The sequence below is a fragment of the Miscanthus floridulus genome, chromosome 3, assembly GCF_019320115.1.
Source record: "Miscanthus floridulus cultivar M001 chromosome 3, ASM1932011v1, whole genome shotgun sequence".
Taxonomy (NCBI): Eukaryota; Viridiplantae; Streptophyta; class Magnoliopsida; order Poales; family Poaceae; genus Miscanthus; species Miscanthus floridulus.
Window position 1 is genome coordinate 44,212,260 of NC_089582.1, and position 25,460 is coordinate 44,237,719.

At 45.6% G+C, this 25,460-nt stretch overlaps 2 protein-coding genes across 3 annotated transcripts; both read left to right on the forward strand.

Moving 5' to 3' along the window:
- The first annotated feature begins 6,613 nt into the window (after nt 1-6,613).
- On the forward strand, nt 6,614-16,256 carry LOC136545604 (IAA-amino acid hydrolase ILR1-like 9). Of its 2 annotated transcripts, none has more exons than XM_066537612.1 (5): nt 6,614-7,105; nt 14,980-15,105; nt 15,188-15,502; nt 15,639-15,767; nt 15,854-16,048. In XM_066537612.1, exons 1-5 carry the CDS (start codon nt 6,740-6,742, stop codon nt 15,911-15,913), a joined length of 996 nt encoding a protein of 331 aa, XP_066393709.1. In that variant the 5' UTR covers nt 6,614-6,739; the 3' UTR covers nt 15,914-16,048. The 2 variants fall into 2 exon arrangements, with proteins under 2 accessions (XP_066393709.1, XP_066393708.1); XM_066537611.1 differs by having other exon boundaries at nt 6,615-7,105; nt 15,847-16,256.
- Nucleotides 16,257-16,985: 729 nt separating this feature from the next.
- Nucleotides 16,986-25,255, forward strand: LOC136545605 (IAA-amino acid hydrolase ILR1-like 8). Its single transcript, XM_066537613.1, is given in 8 exon segments — nt 16,986-17,199; nt 17,201-17,377; nt 22,188-22,190; nt 23,954-24,073; nt 24,200-24,514; nt 24,643-24,771; nt 24,870-24,889; nt 24,891-25,255. Coding segments are annotated over 8 exon segments (1,305 nt in total). The 5' UTR covers nt 16,986-17,004; the 3' UTR covers nt 25,237-25,255.
- The last annotated feature ends 205 nt before the right edge of the window (nt 25,256-25,460 follow it).

Below are 25,460 nucleotides of genomic sequence, written 5' to 3' on the forward strand. Positions count from 1 at the left end.
GAAAGTGATGAAGAACATAATGAGGATGAGTTTGATGATGACTTAGCTGAAGGTGATGATGACAGTGATGATGAAGACAATTGTGATGATGATGAGCCTGTGTAAACTACACCAAGAGTTGAAGAAGACATAGAGGCTTTAGGTGAGGAAGATGATAATCCTAATAGCCACAGATCTGGAAGACTCCAGCAAAAAAGGATGAGGACTCAAAGCCTCTCTACTCTCTATGAGAGAGAGTAGCATGACTCTTCTGTCAAGGTAATATGCTTTGGTACCTGTATATATAATAATTGCTACTTTTATATTTGATTGTTGTGTATTTCTATGAATGATAAATTTATGTTTGGCTGGAGAGCAATACATAGTTGTTTCATAGTTATCTTTTCATTTGATGTTAATTTACCAATAGTCAATTCTCTGTAATATATTTTACTAATAGAATTGCAATATATATTATCAATAGAACCATCTGAAAATTATGTAGTGGTGAAGTTAAAGTGTGTTGGTTAATTAAAGTTAACTTATAAATGTTGTTTTATGAATGTTTTTTTAGGTACAGTCCAGCAGCAGCTCTCCAGCAGCAGTTCTGGAAGTAATTTTTTGGTGTGTACATGGTGATGGGTGGATGACTGCCATGAAACACAAAAAGGTGCCAGTGGCAATTGACAATATGCTAGCTGACATTTTATTTTGCGTTGCTTACTTTTGGGCGACTTAATTCTGTTAGTGTACGTATGGCTGGCTGGACTGTAATTTAAGTTGTACTCCTTCAGACTATTTGAGGAGTGATGAACTAGACTTCAAGTGGCCTCTAATTTGGCTTATGTTGTGTACTTAATTTGGACTCTGAACTATTTATGGAGCTATGAACAAACTCCTTAGGACTGTATTGTCTAAATATTGGCTCAATTTATGTGGCTTTCTAGGCTATCGTGCTGCAGCCTGTGTTTGAAAACTATTGAAGTCTTTATTGTTTTAAAGCCTTGATCGAAGCATGATACATTGTTTGATCGTTTTTAACTGATTTCTCTGTTGTTTTGTTCTTTATAAAAAAATTCGGACTAAATTTGTCAAATTTCGGTCAAAATTTGGTCAAACATGAAATGTTTGACTGGTCAACTTAACCGAAAACCAGTCCGAAAATTCTGAAAATTCTGAAATTCGTCAGATTCGGTGAGCACCGAAATTTTTAGCATTTTGAATCCCAAAACCTTGGCTGCATTATGTGCCAGTGAGTGCTTGAACGCCTATTTTCGTTGCCTGATTTTAAATGTAATATAATCACATTGCTAACTGATTGCATTTTATACATGAAGGGACTGGTTGCAGCGAGGATCATGCCGCAGAGGTGGCTCATGCAAGGTATGAGGAGAAGAAGTTAGATGAGCATAGATCGTGAGCTAGTCGCACCATTCAATCCCCGATTATGTTGTCTGATGAGGGGGACGAGGATGAGGACGACACTGGTAGACTTAGTGAGCTAATTGCTCTAGCAGAGGCGGGCTTGTAGGTGGTGGAGGATGAGGACGACACTGGCAGACTGAGCGAGCTCATCGCTCTAGCAGAGGCGGGCTTGCAGGCGAAGGAGGATGAGGACGACACTGGCAGACTGAGCAAGCTCATCGCTCTAGCAGAGGTGGGCTTACAGGCGGAGGAGGATGACAACGCGTTCTTCACTCAGGCCGCAGCGGCCACAGATGAAGCGGAGGCCGCTTACTATAGGCGATAGGCAGGTTAGAGCAACGTAGGTGAGCCTAGCCACAGCAACAGGGTTGTCATTGAGGATTGGTACTCGGACGATGAGTTGCTTACTCAGTATGTTTCTGACTGAGGGTTTTTGATTGCACCGTCTGTTAGTTCCATGCTTTATTAATGATCAATGTAGACATATAGTATAAATTCTATTGTGTTGTCTTATATTCCATTTGAACTACTGATGTATTGTACCCATGTATCATGTACTCAGATTACCCATGATCGATCTTAAGTGATCACATCTGTTTGTATCATGCGTTAAAAATTTCTAAAACAAACGTAATCATTTGTCACGCCATAGCCCACGGCGCGTCTGTGCTGTACAAAACTACAGAACTACAAGCGGAGGTGGGCTTACAGGCGGAGGTGCTGTACAAAACTATAAGTGTTGTACAAAACAAACATGAAGCAAATAAATGGATGATAAGTTGTCATACAACATTTTCATTGGTTTATGAGTCTACAAGTTTTCGACGACAATATTCGTTCGACATAAGTTTGACGTAATGAACCTCGTCGTTCGGTACAAGAAGGAGGTTGTCGTACTCCACATCAAGAAGGGGGATCAGCTGGTGCGGCATGGGAGGGGCCATCCTATTACAAAATGATAAACAAAGGGTTGGAGTATTCAAATTAAACAATTTTCATATTAACATTATGTAGCATTGCAAAATTTAAACTACTTGTTATGCAATTCGAACACAATATGAAATCACCTGCTGTCTTCTATGTCGGCTAGCCTTGTGGCCAGATTGTTTGCAAACAGAGCAAAGATTCCTGCCACGGGTCTCGTTGAAGTCTCCCCCGCTGTACATGTCTTCGCCGTACCCTCTCATAGCGTCCATGTCCCCCTTCAATCGCTTCTTCTTCCTCCTACCCTTCCCTACCTTCATTAGATCCGGATACGGCACGTAGTCATAACCATTATAAGGTGGTCATTGTGTTGGGTCAAGGTATGGCTCGAAGCTCATCTCCCAAATACTAACGGTGTTTGAACGGAGATACAAGGGTGACATATATGGCAGATCCTCATAGTTGTACCCACGAACCCTGCAGGCCATGATCATATGAGAGCAAGGGGCATGCATGATCTGAGGGACGTTGTAACTGCACTCTACCTTTTCAAGATCAACTCAGTAGTTTCGTCCACCATAACGTTTGCCGCCCAGGCTTGTGCCACCCTTGCCCTGTACACTAAAGATATGGTGGCAGGGTCCATACAGCTCGGCGGTGTGCTGCTTGGCCAATTCCTCGGCCTTCTTCAAATGTTTAGCTCCGGCCTTTCCAAAATGCCCCTGCTCAGCTATATTCCTCTATGCAAGCTCCCACCTCTTCACAAAATATTCGTTGCACTTATGAAAGGAGAACTTAATAATTCCAAACACAGGCAACGATCGAACTCCGGTGAATACACGGTCGAAGGACTTCGAGGAGTTAGTGGTCCTGATACCATACCTAAAACCCCCTCGTCATATGCTAATGCCCACTTAGCCTTCTGTTCCATCTGCGCCTCTAACCAGGCCTTTTCCGCTGCATTTAACATCTTGTCTAGTTCTCTCTTTGTCTCCTTGAACTGGTGCTCTATACATACACAACATAGAGCCTTTACCTTGTCACATACCTCCTGCTTCCGCTGACGCCGCCAGAAATTAGCGGCAAAGTGTCTCATGCACCATCTATGTAGCGGCAAAGTGTCTCATGCACCATCTATGTACTAGAGGTGGGAACCCATCTATATGCTCAGCTGCAGCATTAAGAAGCCCTGCGTGATGGTCGGAGATCAAACATATAGTGCGAGTTGGGCCAAGCACTTACACACGTAGAAGACGCATGAACCATGACCACGATTCATTATTCTCTCCCTCTGCCAAAGCAAATGCCACGGGTACTATCTGGTCCTCAGGATCAACAACAGTAGCCATCATTAAGGTGCCCCTGTACTTTCCTATTAGGAAAGTGCCATCAACAAGTATGACTCGCCGACAAAACTGGAATGCATGTTCCGTTTACGCAAACGACCAGAACACACGATAGAGGACATGCCTCAATGGGTTCCGAAAAAACATCCCTCTGGTGTCCACAAACCATTTCAAGCTAGGGTTGTAATAATGCATTGCACATAAGATACGAGGCACCCTGTTGTATGCTTCCTCCCAAGTACCCCATCGAATCGCTAGAGCAATTTGCTTAGCACGCCAAGTCTTTCCATACGTCACATCGTACCTAACGAATCCAGATATGGACTGTTGTAAAGAAGACGCCGAGATGTCGTTGTTGTCATTAACGAGCCCCAATATACGATGGACAAGGTAACGTGCAGTGAGCTGATGATGATTTTCCTTCCCCCTATTGTCTAGGCAAGTGTGGGGTTCAACAACTTTAGTTATCCTCCACTTTCCATCACTCTGTCTCCTTCGTGCATTTAACCTCCACAGATAACCGTTTTTGCATATCAAGTGGTACCTCAACTCCTGGTCCGAATAAGTGACAGTGTACGATCTATGGTGGTACACATCATAGTCCTAAAGGAAGAGTTTCATCTCTGACATTGTGTTGAATATCATCCCCTTCCTAAGGGTTTTCGTCTCATGGTTATACAATGAATTCCTACACATCTGGAGACTGATATCATAAACTACCATATCCGTCATGCTAACATCCCTATAATTCAGAACATCCCTAAAAGGTATGTTCTTGGACCTTAGTTGCTCAAGCTTAGTCGCTGTGTAAGATGGTGCTGGAACATACTGCTGCGCTTCGCTAATTCTGGCCCATGAATCGTAGGGGATATCATTTGCAGCCAAATCTATGACTAGTCTACCCTGAGCATGGACACATTGCAAAACCTCAGTTGGTACTGGTAATGGCATAGTATGTACCGATACTAGCATGACATCAGCTGTTGTTGCCATAGCATCTGTACCTCCTTGGTCATCATCAGAATCGTCTGAATCACTGCTAAATACATCACCGATCCTGTCCTCCTCCTCCTGCTCCTCCTCTTCTCGTTCGAACTCATTCACATCGAAGTCATTGCTTATACAGCCTACTACAGTTGAATGAAACTGCTCCTACGTCAACTGACCGTCCAAATTCATGTTATCCTGAGATGCTTTCTCTTCGACCCCTAATTCTTTTTCATTGCCTCCGAAACCATCAATGGATGGGCCGTCCTGAACACTATGCATCTTATACCCATTCTCTACCACCACCTCAACCATGGGCACATTGGAACCTTGGAGAATCCTAGTGTAGCGGGACCAGTGAGCAGGGTCACGCAAGGACATGAGGACATAGTGTGCCCTAGTCTTTCTAGTATCAAACCTCTCCTTTAGTGTGAAATCACCGCTAAACTTTATATTCAAATGGACACAAAGGTCGTTAAAGCTAGGAGGTTCATCAAACCATTCCAATTCTTCTTCCATATCCTCAAACATACTATCATCTCTCCTAACACTTTCTCCGTACAAAACTCTAATACAACAATCCATCTGCAGAAGCATTTCAAAAAACTTCATTAAATCATCGAAATCATCGTACGTAATGTCCATACTAACATTAATATATTTTCTAATTATAACTATACTAACTAATCAAATATTAACATCTATACAAGGCATACTATAACTGTACTAACTAAACTACCTAACTTTACTACCTATACTAACTTATTATATTACGTATACTAACTTAACTAACTAACTTTACTAACTATAATAATTATACTTTAATAATTTTACTAACTTTTATTAACTGTACTAACTATATTAGTGGAGTACCTCGTTGCAGCGCGTAAGATCGGGCCGGGAGGCGCGGGCGCAGGGCAGCCGCCGTGCGTGACCGGAGGGGGAGGCGCGTCGGCGTGCGGGCGCGCCAGCCGCACCCGGCGGCTGGCGGCTTGGCTGCCTGGTTGGCGCGGGCGGGCTGGCTGGCGTGGGCTTACGCGGCCGCGGCAGACGGCGTGCACGGCGGCGGGCAGGCGCGGGCGAAGGCAAGCTGACAGGCGCGGGCGAAGGCAGGTGTGGGCAGTAGGCCGCTTTGCTGCTCGGCCAGCGGGACTGGCCGCGGCGGAGGTTATCCCTAGCTCTGCCGCGCCATGGATCAGGGCGCGGCACTGCCGCGCCAAGATTGGTGACGCGGCAGAGCCCTGCCACGTCAGCGGCCAGCGTTTCTAGTCACTGCCACATCGGCCCTGTGCCGCGCCACCATGCATGGCGCGGCACAGGCATTTGGCCGCGCTAGGGCAATAGACGTGGCCAAAAGTGTTAGTTTAAAAAAATCGAGAGTGTTAGATTTAAAATCAAGTTCAAAAAAGTGTTAAAATTAAAAAATAATCCTCCAGGTGGAGCGTGTTTTGCACGCGGGCGGCCGGGCCAAACATGGACGGCATTACACCCCACGGGCGCAGCCAGGCTCTCGGGCCATGATACCAAACAGGTCCAAAATAATAAGTTTTCTGCGCCTCTCATCTAGATACAACTGTAGTATCTGTTCATGGACAGACACACACTCACACCACACACTCACACACACCGCACTCACACCACATGTACACAAATAGATCCTACAACTACACCTAGATATCACGATCGCGTCCTTTGTGAGATTACTGGATCCATGGATCCGTAGACGACGAGGTGCGTTGTATTCCCTTCGTGGTTCCACGCGCGAGAGGCAACATAATTATTTTAGGGACTAACTCCGGTGAGACACCAGAAAATCGTAGCCGCTGGGGCTCGAGGATGCCAAAATAACAATGACTGGTCTTTTCATGATTCCGTCTCGCCCCTAATCCCGAACGCGAATGGCAGGCAGGTAGCTCGATGACTCGGCCCTCTCGAAACCCCCGAAAAAACTCTGGGCCGTTCGATTCACTTCGCCACTTGACTCAAAGAAAGCCGTCTCTGCCCGCCTCCGACCACCCAAGTGAATCTCCTTCCACCTTTGCCGGCCGTTGCCACCGGACCGGCCGGGTGATCTTACCATGGCCGCCGCCGCCGCCGTCTCTTTCTCCACTTTGCTCCTCCTACCGCTACTGCTCTGCTCGCAGTTCTCCCTCGCCTCGGCAGAGGCGGCGGCGGCGGCGGCGGCGGAGCTCCTCGGCGAGGCGCGCGCGCCGGGGTTCGCCGCGTGGCTGCGGGGCGTGCGGCGGCGCATCCACCAGCGGCCCGAGCTGGCCTTCCAGGAGCACCGCACCAGCGAGCTCGTGCGGGCCGAGCTCGACGCGATCGGCGTCCCCTACAGGTGGCCCGTCGCCCAGACCGGCGTCGTGGCCACCATCGTCGGCGCCGCCGCCGGCCCCGGGCCCGTCGTCGCGCTCCGGGCCGACATGGACGCGCTCCCCGTGCAGGTCCGTGCCCCGCCCGGCCCGTCTCTTGTTTGTTCCTTTGCAGATCTTTCTCAGCGGTGCCGACAAAATCTTGCACGCCACGTTTGGTTGTTCCCCCAGTTCGCACAATCCCACGTGGGATTCGAATTCGATGCCCTCAGGGGTTTACTTAATTCGAGCATTAAATTCATCCCAACTTTTTTTGTTTTTGGCTGGCTGTGATCATCATTCTCTGGAACTAAAGGCGAAGGTTCATCTAGTTAACCCGACTCAACTGATTTTGTGTAAGATGATGCATCTGCTTGTTTTTCTTTCTCCGAGGGGTTAATGACTTGCTTTGTCTCGTACTAGTACGCTGTTCGTCCAAAATAAATCAACTTTTATAAGTGTCCTTAGTCCAACTATTTTAAATTTAATCAAATGTATAGAAAAACAATAATATATATGACACCGAATAACTATTACTAGATATACAATAATTTTTTTATAATATACTAATTTTGGTATTCTCTTTTTTATAAAGTTGATCAAACTTAAAATAGTTTAATTTTAGTTTATTCTAAAAATTGATTTAGTTTAGAACGAGGGTAGCACTAGTAATGCTAGGTTAATATAATTGTGTTTTCACCCGGTTCAGGACATTCTTTTGAACAGTTGGTCGGCAGGTTAAATGTGAATTGGGGTATGTGAGGACAATAGTTTTTTTTTTTCTCGAACTATGCAGGAGAGCTACGCGTCATTTCATTAAGAAAGAAGTGAACAAATACAAAAGCTTAGGGGAGACCCCTCAATCCTTGCACACCAACATACCCACCAAAACAGAAAACAAAAATTGCCAACAAAAAATCGCAGACTTGACCGGTAGCCATGGCGCCTAAGTGCCCAGCACCAGCGACCTAGTGAGGAGCTCCTGGAGCTTTGAGGCCCCAGCCATACACCACAAGGAGCTCTCATTTGCCACTGTTTGAAGTAGTATCTGGATGCTTGGACGTGCTCCTTCAAACACGCAGGAGTTGCGGTGCTTCCAAACCTCCCAGGCCACAAGTACGATGAGAGAGTTCAAACCTTTCCGCATATCTTTTGGCACTACCCGGATGGTGTTGCACCACCAGGCCGAGAAACTAGAGGACTCAGCCGTGGGCAAGTTGATGACCAGGTTCAGATATTGGAAAATGAAGAACCAAACCTGACGAGTGAACACGCATGATAAAAGAAGGTGCTGGGCTGTTTCCTGTGCCTGGTCACACAGAGGACAGGCGTCAGGGTGTTGCAGCCCACGCATGGCCAGGCGATCCGCCGTCCAGTTCCTCCCTTTTAATGCCAACCAAATGAAGAATTTGCAGCGTAGAGGTGCCCAACTCCGCCAGATTCTTTGCCATGCTACAAATTTTATGGAACCAACAAAGAAGGCCTCGTAAGCGGACTTGCTGCTATATGTACCAGTTTGGGTCAGCTTCCATTGAAAATGATCCTGAACTTCCTGCTGCAAGACCACTCTATCCAACAAGTCCCAAATCCTAAAATAGTCCAACAGAACTGGGACAGTGAGAGCCCCTTTTATGACAGACGCCCAGACCCTATTATTTAGAGCTTGTGCTACTGTCCTTGATCTCACCACCCTTTTGGGGACGGCTTTATAAAGGTCGGGAGCTATTTCTGCCATAGTGTTGCCATTTATCTAGCGATCTGACCAGAATAAAATTGTGTCCCCATTTCCAACTATTGCATCAACCGCCATATGAAACAAGGCTTGAGCTTTTTGTGGTACTGGATGGTGAGACCAGCCCAAGGTCTTGATGGATCTGTTTTCTGTGCCCAAAGCCAGCGGATCCGAAGTGCCCAACCAAAAAATTCCAGATTGTGAATGCCCAGCCCTCCATATTCAAAAGGCCTCTGAACCTTTTCCCAGGCTACCAGGCAATTTCCTCCATTAGCCTTTTCCTGTCCTCTCCATAAAAATCCCCTCCGTTTCTTGTCGATGGCTCTGATAACCCATTTGGGAAGATCCACCGCAATCAGAAGGTAAATTACAGTGGTTGTCAGGACCACCCGTGTTAAAACCAAACGGCCTGCTCTATTCATCAGTGAAGCTTTCCAACCTGGTAGATGGTCCGCGACCTTGTCAATGAAGGGCTGGAACACCTCCTTAGGCCCTGTTTGGATTGGAGGAAATCCAAAGGAATTTCAAAGGAAAGGATTCCTTAGGAAATGTTTCAAAGGTTGCTGTTTGGAATACAGGAAAGACGCGTTCTGTTCCAAAGGAAAGGGTTCGTATGCTGTACAAATCATAGGAAAAAAAGAATCCACTCGAACTTAAGGGAAATCTCATTGCTTGTTGATCGCTCGCTCGTCACAGCCCCACAGTCGACAGTTGCGACTCGCCGCGCATCGCGCGTCCTGGATTTCGGCGCAGTTACCGTCCGTGCTGACACCGATGCTCGCCGCGGCTGCTCGTGCTCGTGCTCGGTCGTTGCACCACCCGGCCTCCCGAGCTCACACCGGCCATGCCGCTCGCACGCCCCCGCCATGCATGCCGCCGTCGTCAGGAAGAGAGACTCATCAATGGCCGGCAAGATAAGAACCACCAGGTGCTCGAAACGGTAAAAACTTATATGGAGAGAGAACGGTTCAGCCGGACAGAGAAAGAGAGTACTAACTACTCTGCGTATACAACAACAACAACAACAACAAAGCCTTTAAGTCCCAAACAAGTTGGGGTAGGCTAGAGTTGAAACCCAACAGAAGCAATCAAGGTTCAGGCACATGAATAACTGTCTTCCAAGCACTCCTATCTAAGGCTAAGTCTTTATGTATATTCCATCCTTTCAAGTCTCCTTTTATTGCCTCTACCCAAGTCAACTTCGGTCTTCCTCTGCCTCTCTTCACGTTACTATCCTGACTTAGGATTCCACTACGCACCGGTGCATCTGGAGGTCTCCGTTGCACATGTCCAAACCATCTCAACCGGTGTTGGACAAGCTTTTCTTCAATTGGCGCTACCCCTAATCTCTCACATATATCATCGTTCTGAACTCGATCCCTTCTTGTATGACCGCAAATCCAACGCAACATACGCATTTCCGCGACACTTAGCTGTTGAATATGTCGTCTTTTCGTAGGTCAACATTCTGCACCATACAACATAGCAGGTCTAATCGCCGTCCTATAAAACTTGCCTTTTAGCTTCTGTGGTACCCTTTTGTCACATAGGACACCAGACGCCTGCCGCCACTTCAACCACCCTGCTTTGATTCTATGGCTAACATCTTCATCAATATCCCCGTCCCTCTGTAGCATTGATCCTAAATATCGAAATGTATCCTTCCTAGGCACTACTTGACCTTCCAAACTAACATCTTCCTCCTCCCGAGTAGTAGTGCCGAAGTCACATCTCATATACTCAGTTTTAGTTCTACTAAGTCTAAAACCTTTGGACTCCAAAGTCTCCCGCCATAACTCCAGTTTCTGATTCACTCCTGTCCGGCTTTCATCAACTAGCACTACATCATCCGCGAAAAGCATACACCAAGGGATATCCCCTTGTATGTCCCTTGTGACCTCATCCATCACTAAAGCAAACAAATAAGGGCTCAAAACTGACCCTTAATGTAGTCATATCCTAATCGGAAAGTCATCCGTGTCTCCATCACTTGTTCGAACTCTAGTCACAACATTGCTGTACATGTCCTTAATGAGCCCGACGTACTTCGTTGGGACTTTATGTTTGTCCAAAGCCCACCACATAACATTCCTTAGTATTTTATCATAAGCCTTCTCCAAGTCAATAAAAACCATATGTAGGTCCTTCTTCTTCTTCCTATACCACTCCATAACTTGTCTTATTAAGAAAATGGCTTCCATGGTTGACCTTCTGGACATGAAACCAAATTGGTTCATAGAGACCCGCGTTATTGCTCTCAAGCGATGCTCGATAACTCTCTCCCATAGCTTCATAGTATGGCTCATCAACTTAATTCCCCGGTAATTTGTACAACTTTGAATATCCCCTTTATTCTTATAGATCGGTACCAATATACTTCTCCTCCACTTATCAGGCATCTTGTTCGATTGAAAAATATGGTTGAACAGCTTGGTTAACCATACTACAGCTATGTCCCCGAGGCATCTCCACACCTCGATTGGGATACCATCCGGTCCCATCGCCTTACCTCCTTTCATTCTTTTCAACGCCTCTCTGACCTCAGATTCTTGGATTCTCCGCACAAAGCGCCTATTGGTGTCATCAAAAGAGTCATCCAACAGAAAGGTTATGTCCATATTCTCACCATTGAACAATTTGTTAAAATACTCTTGCCATCGATGTCGGATCTCATCCTCCTTTATCAAGAGATGCTCCCTTTCATCCTTAATGCACTTAATTTGGTTGAAGTCCCGTGTCTTTCTCTCACGAACCCTAGCCATCCTATAAATGTTCTTCTCTCCTTCCTTCGCACTCAAATGTTGGTAAAGATCCTCGTACGCTCTACCATTTGCCATACTTACAGCTCGCTTTGCAGTCTTCTTTGCCACCTTATACTTCTCTATGTTGTCCACACTCCTGTCATGGTACAAGCGTCTATAGCATTCTTTCTTCTCCTTAATAGCCCTTTGGACTTCCTCGTTCCACCACCAAGTATCTTTAGCCTCGCGTCCCCTTTCTTTGGTTACTCCACACACCTCTGAGGCTACCTTCCGAATGTTGATTGCCATCTTGTCCCACATATTGTTTATGTCGTCTTCTTCCTTCCAAGAGCCCTCTTTGATAATCCTTTCCCTAAATACCTCTGACGTCTCCCCTTTCAGTTTCCACCACTTTGTTCTTTCAATCTTAGCTTTATCCCTACGGGCACGCACCTGAAAACGAAAATCTGCCACCAAAAGCTTATGTTGAGAAACAACACACTCCCCTGGTATCACCTTGCAATCCAAGCATGTTCGTTTGTCCTTTCTTCTTGCGAGGACAGAGTCAATCTAGCTACAGTATTGTCCGCTACTGAAGGTCACTAGATGAGATTCTCTCTTTCTAAAGAAAGTGTTGGCTATCATCAGGTCAAAAGCTACCGCGAAGTCTAGAACTTCCTCACCCTCCTGATTTCTACTACCATACCCAAAACCTCCATGAACTGCCTCGAAACCTGCGCTTGTAGTACCTACATGCCCATTAAGATCTTCTCCTATAAAAAGCTTCTCACTACTAGGTATAGCTCTAACCAGGCCATCTAAGTCTTTCCAGAACTGTCTCTTAGTACTCTCGTCGAGGCCTACTTGGGGAGCATACGCACTAATTACGTTCAAGACCATATCACCAACGACAAGCTTGACTAAGATAATCCTATCTCCTTGCCTTCTCACTCCCACCACACCATTCTTGAGGCTCTTATCAATCAAAACTTCTACTCCATTTCTATTCGCGACTGTCCCTGTGTACTAAAGCTTGAAACCTGTATTGTCCACCTCCTTCGCCTTCTGACCCTTCCATTTAGTCTCTTGAACGCATAATATATTTACACGCCTCCTAGTCGCGGTATCAACTAATTCTCTTAACTTACCTGTAAGTGACCCTACATTCCAACTACCTAAACGGATCCTAGTTGGTTCGACTAGCTTCCTTACCCTTCGCACCCGTCGACTCTGATGCGAAGACCCTTGCTCATTTTTCACTACACCCGGGCGCCGATGTAGCGCGCCATTAAGGAAGCGACGACCCGATCCTTGGTTACTTGACACCATGCCCAGATCACGACACGGCGCGTCACGGGGGGTGACGACCCGGCCCTTGCCCATTTAACACCATACCCGGGTTCCGATATGGCGCGTCGCTAAGAGGGTTACGCCCCAACGATTTTCTTTCGGGTTTCATCTCCATTTAAGTGGCTAAGTTTTTACATTGGCTCGCCACGCTTAACACAACCCTCCTTCTTTACCAGGGCTTGGGACCTGCTATGCTGGGACACCAAAGGCGCCCCACCATAGGCGGAGTTAACTACTCTGCGTATAGATGAATTAAAAAGTAATATACCAAATGACTAGTTGAAAGCATCTAAATATTGTGTTAGGATGCATCAACCGATATAATCGATGCTTATGGACACACATGACGATCAAGGCTATTCCTGCAATCCAAACACCTCAAAGTATTTATTCCTGTGTTTTGGAATCCTATAGTTTTTCACTTTTCACTCTACCCTGTTCCTGCGTTTTTTTCCTTTCCTCCGTTTTACATTCCTGTGTTTCAAACAGGCCCTTAGTTGGCTTTCTCAAGGTCAGTGGCAAACCCAAATAGGTACATGGAAAATCTTTGATTGCACAGGCCAAAATATCAGAGGTCTGCTGCAAGTCTTCATCTGAGCAATGAATTGGGGAGGAAGAGCTTTTTGAAAAATTGGTATGAAGTCCAGACGATTGATTGCGAAGCACGTTCATTAGACCATGTGAATTTTCGACCCAAAAGAGGGATTTCTTTGATTTCCAAATCATCCAGGAAGCGTCTAAAATGCCCCATAATCACACGGTCCACTATTTTATTTTATTTATATACAAGGCGTGTATGCCAAACCTTGTAATAACAAAATTTTTCACATGAGAACAATCTTGTTATACATATTATGTTACATGGTTACATCACCGAATGTGCTTTCTTATGGTTATGATGTTATTTGTATATAATCGTAATAGTATATTTCAGGAAATTTACAAGTCAAAATTGAGTTTTGGAAGCCAGTTAAATCGAACCACGCTTTCTTATTTCAAATAAAGGGAGTATAATAATTTAGGACCCAGATAGCAGTTGGAGGATACTTTAAGTTTGGAGTATATGCAAGAGCTTTTAAAAAACACTTGCCAAATTACGGATTATGGCTCTGTTTGGCTTGTTACCATAGAATCGCCACAACTCAACTCTGGCTGCGCTAAAAGTCTGGCAAGCAAAGCTGGCGCTAGAGTTTTGGTAGCTGCATCCAAATGAACTAGCACCGCGTAGGCAAAGTGCGGCTCGCCATAAGTTAGATCACGAAGCAAACGTTGGCTAATGTTAGACGCGGTGTGGAGACGAACCAAACGTGCCCCATACCAATTGGGCAAATTGAGTAGGGAGCTAACTTTTACCCTTTTTAATTATTTATAATATTTGGTTGCTAAAAATCAATTCCTCCACCCAGCCTGCTGCTGCTGCTTCCCCCTATAAGCCCCCTAGCCAGTCGTAGAGAGCCCCCAGCTTGCTGGGGGAGGGGTGGAGGCCGCAAGCAGGAGGGGGAAAATGTAGGAAGACCGGACAGGAGGGGGAAACAACACAAGAGGCACGATGCACAATGCGAAATGCATGCACATATCTGGGATTTGAAGGAAAGGTTTACCAAATGTTTACTTTTAGGGAGTTCAAATCAAAACTGTTGGATGATCATTTTTTCCTTTTTGCCAAAAAAAAAAACAAATTCTGGAGTTGGAGCTTTTGGAAATGCTCTTCTATCTTATCTTGTCCTAACTGAATGCCACATTCTCTTTATCTCGCTAGTTTGTTGATATTTTTTTTAAGGATATTGCTTTCTTGGTCATTCATGTTAATTGGACATATGAGCACATTGAGAAATTTGGTAGAGGATAATAGTACGGCACAGCTTCCACATGTGAAAGCAAAATATCAATGTTGTAATGATTTTTAAAAAGAGCTCAGTTTTTTATTGTTGTAATCTAAAAGGCAGAGATCAGATCAACTAGGAGAAAACGGAAAATAATTACTCCACATTGGTATATATGGTTTGCATTGTCCAAACTAGCACCATAACTTCCATATGCCTTATAAATTAAAGCTAGCACAAACTCTTTCGGTACTTTGCACAATCTTCAATTATCATTTGAAAAAAAAATACTTACCCTGGTATAACATTGCTTTTTGGCAGGAGTTGGTGGATTGGGAACACAAGAGCCAGGAAAGTGGGAAAATGCATGCTTGCGGACATGATGCACACACAACAATGCTTCTGGGGGCTGCTAGAATACTTCAAGATCGCAAGAGTGATCTAAAGGTACTGCTTAACCAGCAAATTAAACAGATCAATTTATAAATTCCATGATTCTATACTGTTGGTGTTCTTGCTTGATCATCAGGGCACTGTAAAGCTTATATTCCAGCCGGCAGAGGAGGGTCAGGGTGGTGCATATTATGTGTTACAAGAAGGTGTTCTTGACGATGTGTCAGCCATATTTGGCTTGCATGTTGACCCAGCCCTTCCTGTAGGTGTCGTTTCATCTAGGCCAGGACCCTTTGCAGCGACGTCAGGTCGATTCCTAGCAACAGTTACTGGTAAAGGTGGGCATGCTGCAATGCCCCATGAATCCGTTGATCCTGTTCTAGCTGCAGCCACTACTATCGTCAGCCTTCAACAAATTATTTCTCGGGAAATAGATCCCCTACAGGGTGCAGTATGTTTTCTGCTTAACTGTACTTTTGGTAGTATTTTTCGTTTACTGTAAATGTTGAACCTTTTCTGGTAAAATACTAAAATTGTCTACATATGTTAAAAGATTGATGGTTCCTCTTCTTCACTAAATATTTCAGGTTGTATCAATCACTTTTATGAAAGGAGGAGAAGCTTACAATGTTATTCCAGAGTCTGTGACCTTTGGTGGCACCTTGAGGAGCATGACAAATGAAGGTTTATCATATCTCATGAAGAGGATCACAGAGGTAAACTCCTCTCATTACCTAAACTACATAGTTTCAGTTTTTTACTACTACGTACTATTTATAAATGCTTCTATGGAAGATCGTAGAAGGACAGTCGGCGGTACATCATTGCACTGCCTCTGTGGACTTCATGGAGGACACAATGAAGCGATATCCGGCTGTGATCAATGATGAAAGGATGTATGCTCACGCAAAGGAAGTGGCTGAGAGCCTCCTTGGGGAAAAGAACGTCAAGCTTGGTCCCCAGGTAATGGGTGCAGAGGATTTCGGGTTCTATGCGCAGAGAATGGCGGGCGCCTTCTTCACCATTGGAGTTGGCAACAAAAGCACCATGGAGACAATCCGTTCCACTCACTCACCCTATTTTGTGATCGATGAGGATGTGCTTCCCATCGGAGCTGCACTCCATGCCGGTGTGGCAATTGAATATGTGAAGAAGAATCATGCATCAACCTAAACTGAATTGGAAATACAAGCCTTGTTTGAATATTTTGGAAATACAAGCCTTGTTTGAATATTTTGGAAATACAAGCCTTCCATAAAAAAAGAAAATTCAATTTTAGATTTAGGACAAGACAAACTTTTTAAAATTTAACTAAATTTGTAAAAAATAATATTAGTATTTTGTTACGTTTCTAGCGAGGAAAGAAACAGTAATGCAGACTCTGATACCAATTGTTATGTTCCTAGCGAGGAAGGTAACAACAATTGTTGTTCTCGGACTAGAATCGGGGGAGAGTAGCAAGAACAAGAGAGAATTATTCTATCATGTCTTTCTATTTATGATATACACAGGTTCATAAATCCACTCAAGCATCGTTGTACAGCTGATCCTTACACCTCGGCCCGCTACCAGCCTTTCGGCCCATGACAGACAACACAACCCACACAATTTATACGCCATCAACCACTTCTGTCATACACCCTAATAACACATTTATATCTCCAACCATATTTATAAAAAATATACTACATAATTAATATAATAATAACTTTTATTTAGTATTATAAATATAATTATTTTTATACGATTTAGTGAAATTTAGAATTATTGGACTTGTTGAGAAATGAGAATCGTAATGGAGCGACAAACAAAAGAGGATCTCCCCAGTTCTCCAGGCAACTGTAGTGTACAAAGTGGCCGTCCTACCGCTACCGGCCGTCTGTTGTGTCCCATTGACCATTGTCCAACTCCAACGAAGAAAACGTGAGCAGAAGTCTCGTGGCGCTCGCGTCCATGGCATCGTCATCTGCTTCTCGCCGCCGCCTCCTCATGCTCGCCATGGTCCTCGTCCCACACCTGGCGGCTGCCGTCTCTGGCCCAGCGACGACTGCTCTCGCCGACGGCCTTCTAAGCGCGGCCCGTGCGCCAAGGTTTGCGGCGTGGACGCGCGGCCTCCGGCGGCGCATCCACCAGCACCCGGAGCTGGCGTTCCAGCTTCCAGGAGCACCGCACCAGCGAGCTGGTGCGCGCAGAGCTCGACGCGCTCGGCGTCCCCTACGCCTGGCCCGTCGCCCAGACAGGTGTCGTTGCCACGATCGCCAGCGGCGGCCGCGGTGTCGGTCCCGTCGTCGCTCTCCGGGCTGACATGGACGCGCTACCCGTTCAGGTTAGTGTTGAACTACTGTTGTGTAATTGTGTTGGCACGCACTATGCTCCCTTGCATTCACTCGCTTGCTACGCTATGGTTGCTACTGCGTTCTATTTGCTCTTCATTTGAACATCAGGTAGTGATCAGAGTTCTCAAAGTGTTCAATGCTTCGTTGCAGGAAAAGTTAATTTCTTTTTACTGAACTGATGAAGATTCATGGTATAATTTAATGATCCTCAGATCTGTAAATGCTGCCTCCGTCTCATAATACAAGTCGTTATGAGATGCGTGCAGGTTAAACTTTCTCAACTTTGACTAGATTTGAAGAAAATACGTGCAACATTTATATCTCCAAATAAGTTTATTATGAAAGAATATTCAACGATCTATCTAGTGATACTAATTATGTATTATAAATATGAATATTTTTTTATATAATCGGTCAAAGTAAAAAAAAAGCTGACTTCTCGAGAAGCGAGAACGACTTCTATTTTGGAAGTATAATTAAGGATCCAATGTTAATGTGATCGTTGCTATATGATAATATGAAAACTTGTGGAGTTTTTTTTAGGCGTGATGATGATGGTTCAGCGTCTGATGATGTATGTCGTGGTCCATTGTATAATTCTCATATCTGGAGGATATGTCATTGCTACCACAGCTGCTCCGTCCTATTTTTGTCCGATAGAATGCCTCAAAGGTGGAGACACAATAACAGGAGGCCATACAGCTAGCCCCTCCTCGCTTTCTCTCGAGGAAGGGCCTCTTTAGACGGAGTCCTGACACATAAATGCCTGCTGTGCCATGTAACATATCCTAACCCTAGATATTAAAAATTTGATGCTTAGAAAGTATATCTAACCTAGGCAGCCTTTTGAAGCCACCAACCAAACAGACCCTTACCATATATTTGTGTCCCAACGCAAGAGACCTATTATGATATTTTGTGTATTTACTTGCATTTCTTAGAGCAACTTTAGTAGCACCCCTGCTAGGCCCCTATTTCCAAGTTGGATAGTGGAAGCAAAAAAATCAACTCCAACAGACCCTTACTAGGACCCTTCATATTTATTGGCCTCCTATTTTTCCTCTCCCGCTACCCATTCATGTTGCCCACCTACCCCCTACCCAAAATTGTTTCCCTGTTTCTTCTCCGCTCGACTTCTCCACCCGCGCGACCTACACGACGCGTTTGTCTCGACCGGACGATATTCACCAAGTCACCACGCCATTGACATTCGCCCAGCCCGCCACCGACAGTCGCCCAGCCGCTGCTGTAACACCTCTGGTGTTACGAGCTTGTTTAGCACCGAGATTTAGGCCTAAGAAAATTTTTTGAAACGGGTTTCTCGGATTTTTTATTTAAAACATACTTGAGGCGATAAGTGAACCTACGTGACTTAAGTTTTGTGGACTAAAATAAACGCCCAAGTTAAATTACTCAGTGCGTAAAGATATTTAGCAATATCGAACGACAATTCTAGCCAATAGATAGCGAACGGTCTGTTCTATTAGATTAAGCATGAAAAGCAACGTTTATAAATAAAATAAAATCTATTAATAAATAGAACGATATATATAGCTTTTGAATCTAATTTAAAATTCGAGCTTTGTTGAAAATCGCCTTGTGCCTAGATGTTGCTAATTGTCTAAATTAGTAAACCGGTAGAAATATCTATAAGTATATATATATATATATATACTTACGTGTTTATTTTGAGAAGCACGCTCAGTTGAAAAGCCTTGGTCTAGTAACATGTTTTACGTATAGACTCGTTTTAGTCCCTATAATAAGTTGGTAACGTACCCGTGACAGCTGCCTATCTGGCCACTTCATAAATTCAATGTGATTGGTGTGAAAGCACGAAGCAGACGAGAGAGAGCACAACAGCTTCATTTACTTTTTTCTAGCGCGGCGTACAGCGTACTCGCCTTGCATTGCAATTATGCACCGTCTCGTCTCCCGTCGTGGCTCTGCTCCTGCCACGTTGTGTCCACTCCCTTCCCTGTACGTGCACAGGCGCGCCTCTACCGGCCACGCTGCGCCGTCCTGCCTTGTCCCCTCGTCGTGCTTGGAATTGGTGACGAGCCCGCACAAGTTTCTTGTTTTTACTCTGCTCGTCCTTGTCTGCCTCTGCTTGTCTCTACTCCCTTTTTCCATCTACTAGACAAGCAGCTCAGAGCCATTACCACCACCGCTCAGTCGCGTCGCATCAAGCAGGGTCAAGCCTGAGCTAGACCTGCTTCTTTCCCCTCCCCTTTTTCCTCTGCCGCTGAGGCCGAGTAGCCACTACCTCCGTTGTCCCGTCGAGCTAATAACCTTGTCGTGATGCCGCTGCCCTCCTAGTCGCCGTGTACGCGGGTTTGTTTGTTTGCCACCACTCACGGAGTCGGTATTAACTGCTCTTGCCACGCTGCCCTGCCCTGTCCGCCCCTATCTCCACTTGCTCTGCCGAGCTAAGCATCCACCAGGGTTTTGCCCACCGTCGCTGCGCCTCCCTCCTTGCTCCGTTGCCGCCGCTGCTGCCTCACGCGCTCGTGCTTCCTCCTTTTCTCCCACGCCCTGCAGCGCCGCCGTGGCCAAACCGTCCGTTACCCGTCCCCTCGCGGACGAGCGCGAACCCTTGTGTTTACCCCAGGCCACGTCCACTCCATGGTCAGGCGAGTCGGTCGTGGCCGCGCACCTACCTGCGCCGTTCGTCTCTGCTGCTGCGCCCCACAGCGCTGTCCTACGCAAGCCGAGCATCAGCCATGGCTGCGCCCGCCGCCATCGGTGCCCCTCACGAGCGCTGCTCCTCCTCGCAACTAGTGGCTCCCCCGCCCCGTGCCCCGCGTGCCTGCCCCCGCCGCTGTTCCGCTGCTCACTACCACCTCACGCTGAGCCTGCACCTTCGTCAAGCTCCGCGCCATGGCCAGGCGCCCCGTCGAGGCCACGCCACCGTCGCGCCCCGCCGCGGCCGGCTTGCCACCTCCATGGCTCGCGTGGGCAGGCTGCCGGGGGCTGGCTCGAGTCTTGCCGCGGCCAGCCCGTGGTCACACAGGTTTCGGTGCCCCTCACCAGTGGGTTCCCGCCGCCGCCGTGCCTTCTCCGGTCAGGATTGACCGCTGGCCGGTGCTCCCCTGTCCGTGCTCTGCTTTGGAGGAGCAGGTGAGGACGTAAATATGTAAATAGAAGATTTTTTGGGGTGCTAGATGCGAAAACTATGACTCGTGTTAATAGTGTTAAATAGTGTAGAGTACTGCAGGTGGATTAAGTAAAAGTACAGGGGTCTCGACGCAAATTGGCACCGCCGCCGCTGGGCTTCCCATCGTGGGCCGGCCTGCTCGCACTGGGCCGCCCGCACCGTTGCCGCGTGCCCCGCCGTTGCTGGGCCGCTGCCCGCAGCCTGCTCGCTACCCGCGCCTGGGCCGAATGCGCGCGCTGTGCGCCTGGGCCGTGCGTCCGCGTGGGTCGGCCGTTCCGACTGCTGGGCCGCCGAGCCGCGTTGGGCCACGCGCGCGCCTACGGGCCGAGCTTGGCCGCCCACGCCTTTTCTTGTTGCGTTGTTTTGTTTTGTTAATTGAGTGCCTTCCAAAAATTAAAAATAAAACGTAGAAAAATCATAAAAATACCAAACTAATTTTGTTAAGTTTCTAAAATTATGATCTACCTGATAGGGTATTTCGTTTGCATAGGTTCTATATATTTTTAGGATTGCTCTAATTATTTTAACATGCTTAATATTGTTAAAAAGTGAACTTGTAGGAATTTCCGTGAGAAATCGGTGATAGTGTTAACTCTAAAAATTTTACAGTAAATTACTAATATTATTAGCTGCTCACTGTAATTTTTTAGCTCCAGAATAATTAGTTTGCTAGATAGAGAATGATGCCCTATTTCGAATAAAGATTAAATTGATAGAATGGGATAAAGATACATGTTGAGATTGTATAACTAAAACATATGTTGGGAAATAACGCCTTATTCAACAACATGGATATGTAGCCTAAGTACGGTCGTCGTTAGAACTAGCTCGAGTGGCGTAAATCGTATTTTACGAGTCACGGTTGCAGTTGATTAATTACGTCTTTGCATTGCATCGCATTGCATATCATATAGGTACGATGATGGATCAACGGATCAATTGAAGGATGATTGGGAATTTAAAGATGGTGTAATGGTATTCTCTCCAGGAGATGATACAATGGGCTTTCTATTCAGTTGATGGTGGATGATCTAAAGATGCAAATACTAACTTTTTAGTATAAATCTTACCCAGGCAAGCCCCGGTGCATAACCCATATTATTCTGCACTTTAAATTATATTTGTGCATTAAGTTTTAAGGAGTTGAATGAAACCTACTTGCATATATATATATATATATATATATATATATATATATATATATATATGCAAGTAGGTTTCATTCAACTCCTTAAAACTTAATGCACAAATATGACAGGATTGTGTAGATTGCTATGCTACAGGACTCTGGTAGAAGTCGAGTGATTGCCTGTCACTCGCGAGAGATAACAAATATATTACTGTATTATTATCACTTGGAATATATAAATAGTGGAAAGGAAAATGGTGACTGGGCATGGATATGGTTTGGGTATTGGTGGGTGTAAGAGGTTGTGTCCTGCGGCCAACGGGACATAGCTTGGTTACACTGTTTTTTTTTGTCTGTGTCAGTTAAGGACCGGCCGTTGCATTGGACGCTAGGTAAGTCACAGACTTAGTATCCCGAGCACATACTTGGGTATGGGCGCTTGAAAGACTTGTTACTCTCTTGTCATAGGTTCTGGCTCTTTTCGGACCGACTGTCAGAGTGGTTTTTGGGTTAGGAGGTCCTTGCACCGCACTGAGTCCGGAACTCAGAGGCGGGGGCTTGGAGTCCTAGTTTGGACGGGGACCTGGACCCATGATAGGAGGGTAGTGGGTTGGTTCTACTTGTACCTAGGGTACAAGCGTGGCATGTGTTTTCGGGTACCCAGCTTGGGGCATTGATTCGTGAATCGCCGAGCAATCTGGTACGACTTGTCTAAACTCTAGCACCGTAATAAGAACTGGAAGATGAAAGATGGTAAAAAGAAATCTGATTGCTTACCACCTGCTTGAAAGTAGCACAGGTGCTTACATAGAATGATTAGTTAATGAACTAATGTACTGCTAATAAAAATCGAATATAAGGACGCACTTTTAGTAATGCTCCTGCAGATGCAATAAACCCACAAGCCAGATAGCCTTGCATATTCTTAGAGTCTTTTCTTTCCTCCTTTGGGTAAGTCTTGCTGAGTATAATTGAGTACTCAGGGTTTTATTTTCCCCTGTTGCAGGTGACAGGTGGATGCTAGAGCTGACTCTTGTGTGTGAATTCCTCCTGGTGGGCTCAGAGAGGATTTTCTTTACGCTGCAATCATAGTTTTGATTTATAACTCTCACTAAAGGTTTTTATAAATGAAAGTTTTATAATCTGTTGTCATAATTTATATATCAATGCTTCATCATGTCATGAATAGATATTTATTTCCGCTGAAATTCTGATTACATGTTTATATTCCACTGTTAACTTGAATTGTTCATAACTCTGATAATATGATTATATTCCGCTGTTATAACAATAGATATTATACTCTGATGTTGTATTAAAAGTGATGTAAGAAATGGTTAAGAATGATGTAAGCTTCATTCTCTCATTTATGATCCTAATGGAAAAATAGGGATTTTTGGGTTCTCCCCTGGGGTGTGCCCGACGGGACCGCGTAATTTGGTGTTCTTCCTTAAGTGCTTAGTGTCTAATGGAAGACGAGCACTCCTGGAAGGCATTAGATTAGGCGGTTCTGCCACAGCTGCCGCCCGCCCAGCTGCCATCTACTCAGGAGCCTGCCCAACTGCCGACGGTTCTCAAGCATGGCCTGCCTTGCCTGGTGCGGGCGCACCTCTGCCTTGCCTCTGCTCCGCCGCCGATGCCCGCTTCGACACTGCCGGTGCATCTCCCTGGCGTCTATGGCGAGGAGAACATGAGAGAGGATGACATGTGGGTCCCGCATGTCCTCCTCTGCTATGATAGTTTTGGGCAGCCTGTTTTAGATAGTTTTGCAGAAGAAAACAACGAAAAATGGATAGTGGTAGGTGGCTACCCAAATCAAGACGTAGGAGGTCTGATTTTGGTAGCACTGCTGGAGATGCTCTTAACACCCAGTTTAAGTAGTCAAAATGAGGCAGTCGAGATTGTGATAAATCTTAGCAATATAGTCCCTTTTGTAACGTCACACATGATGTAAGTACTAGAAATGAAAACGACATGGAACAACAAACACAACATCTGATCGAGTCATTTCTTGGCCACATCTTGCACGGCATAATGAGTTAGACAAATCAAACATGACGTACATTGTAAGAACGAAAACGACAGTAAAATTTACACCTTGTGCAGCAGTTCAACGTATCATATTTATTTGGATCTGCACACGATCGACACGATTTTTACTGAAACTACCATATTAATTATGTTAGCGATTACACCACAAGGGTTCTAAACTGTTAACATGGTGCTATTGTGTGGCTATTTCCTTGAAAATGATAGATAATGTCGTCCTTTGGCAGGAAGGTAAACTGGGAATACAAGAGTAAGGAAGATGGCAAGATGCATGCTTGTGGACATGACGCTCATGTCACGATGCTCCTTGGAGCTGCTAAGCTTCTTCAATCTCGGAAGGATGACCTGAAGGTAATTCGCAAATAAACTTATACTTCTGTGATGATGAAATTAAAGTCACCATTGAATATATTGCAAGAAAGCTACCATGTTGTGGTTGATCACTTCTCATTAAATTATGGTGATATTCGTCTTCAGGGTACAATAAAGCTTGTGTTCCAGCCAGCAGAAGAGGGGTACGCTGGGGCCTATTTCGTTCTGAAAGAAGTTGACCTGGACGATGTCTCGGCCATCTTCGGCTTGCACGTCATCCCAGATCTTCTAGTAGGCGTTGTCGCATCCCGGCCAGGGCCTTTCCTTTCAGCAGCAGCTCGGTTCACGGCAACGCTCACCGGAAAAGGCCGGCATTCCGGCGGCCCTCACGACACCATTGATCCTGTGATCGCTGCGTCCTCTGCCGTCCTCAGCCTCCAGCAACTTGTGTCCCGGGAAACTGGCCCTCGTGAAGCTGCTGTACATGATCAGCTTGATTACCACACCCATATGAATATGTGATTGTTCATTATTTAGTTTTCTAGCTAGCAGTTCGTCTGAAAAATGATGGATTTGTCATCTCATCTGGGTTGCTAATTAACTTTCAGGTGGTATCTGTCACAATGCTGAAAGGAGGTGATGCTTTCAATGTCATCGCTGAATCTGTGACAATTGGTGGCACCTTCAGAAGCATGACAGATCAAGGTCTATCATTTCTCATGAAGAGGGTCAAAGAGGTACGTAATGACAATATAATGCAAAGTGACAACCTGACAATGGATGCCTTCCCCACCAACTGACAATGCAAAGCGACAACCTGATGTTTGTATGGAAGATCATTGAAGCACAAGCCGCCGTGCACCGCCACCGTCGACTTCCTGGAGGAGGATCTCCGGCCGTACCCGACCACCGTCAACGATGAAAGGATGTACGCGCATGCCAAGGAAGTTGCTGAGGGCATGCTTGGGAAAGCCAACGTCAAGATTGCTCCGCAGACCATGGGTGGCGAGGACTTTGCATTCTACGCACAGAGGGCAGCGGGTGCCTTCTTCTTGATCGGCGTCGGCAATCAGACCACCATGGAGAGGGTGCGCCCGGTGCACTCGCCGTACTTCGTCATGGATGAGGACGCTCTTCCTATTGGAGCGGCGTTCCATGCTGCTGTGGCAATTGAGTATCTGAACAAAAATCAGTGCACCTGATTCCCTGAAACTAAGGAGCAGTTTTGGTCGGTCCGATCAAGGAGCTGGATGGATTTGTCGAAAAGGAAATGCAAATTCTTTTAGTGTGTCATATCAAACTGGAATGAAAAGATGAGCATCCATGAATTAATGTTGTAAACTGTAATGTAATGCATATCTGTCGAAATTTGCTGCATCATGCGCAGTAATTACCATGATCTTCAATTCTTCATAGTCTTTATTTT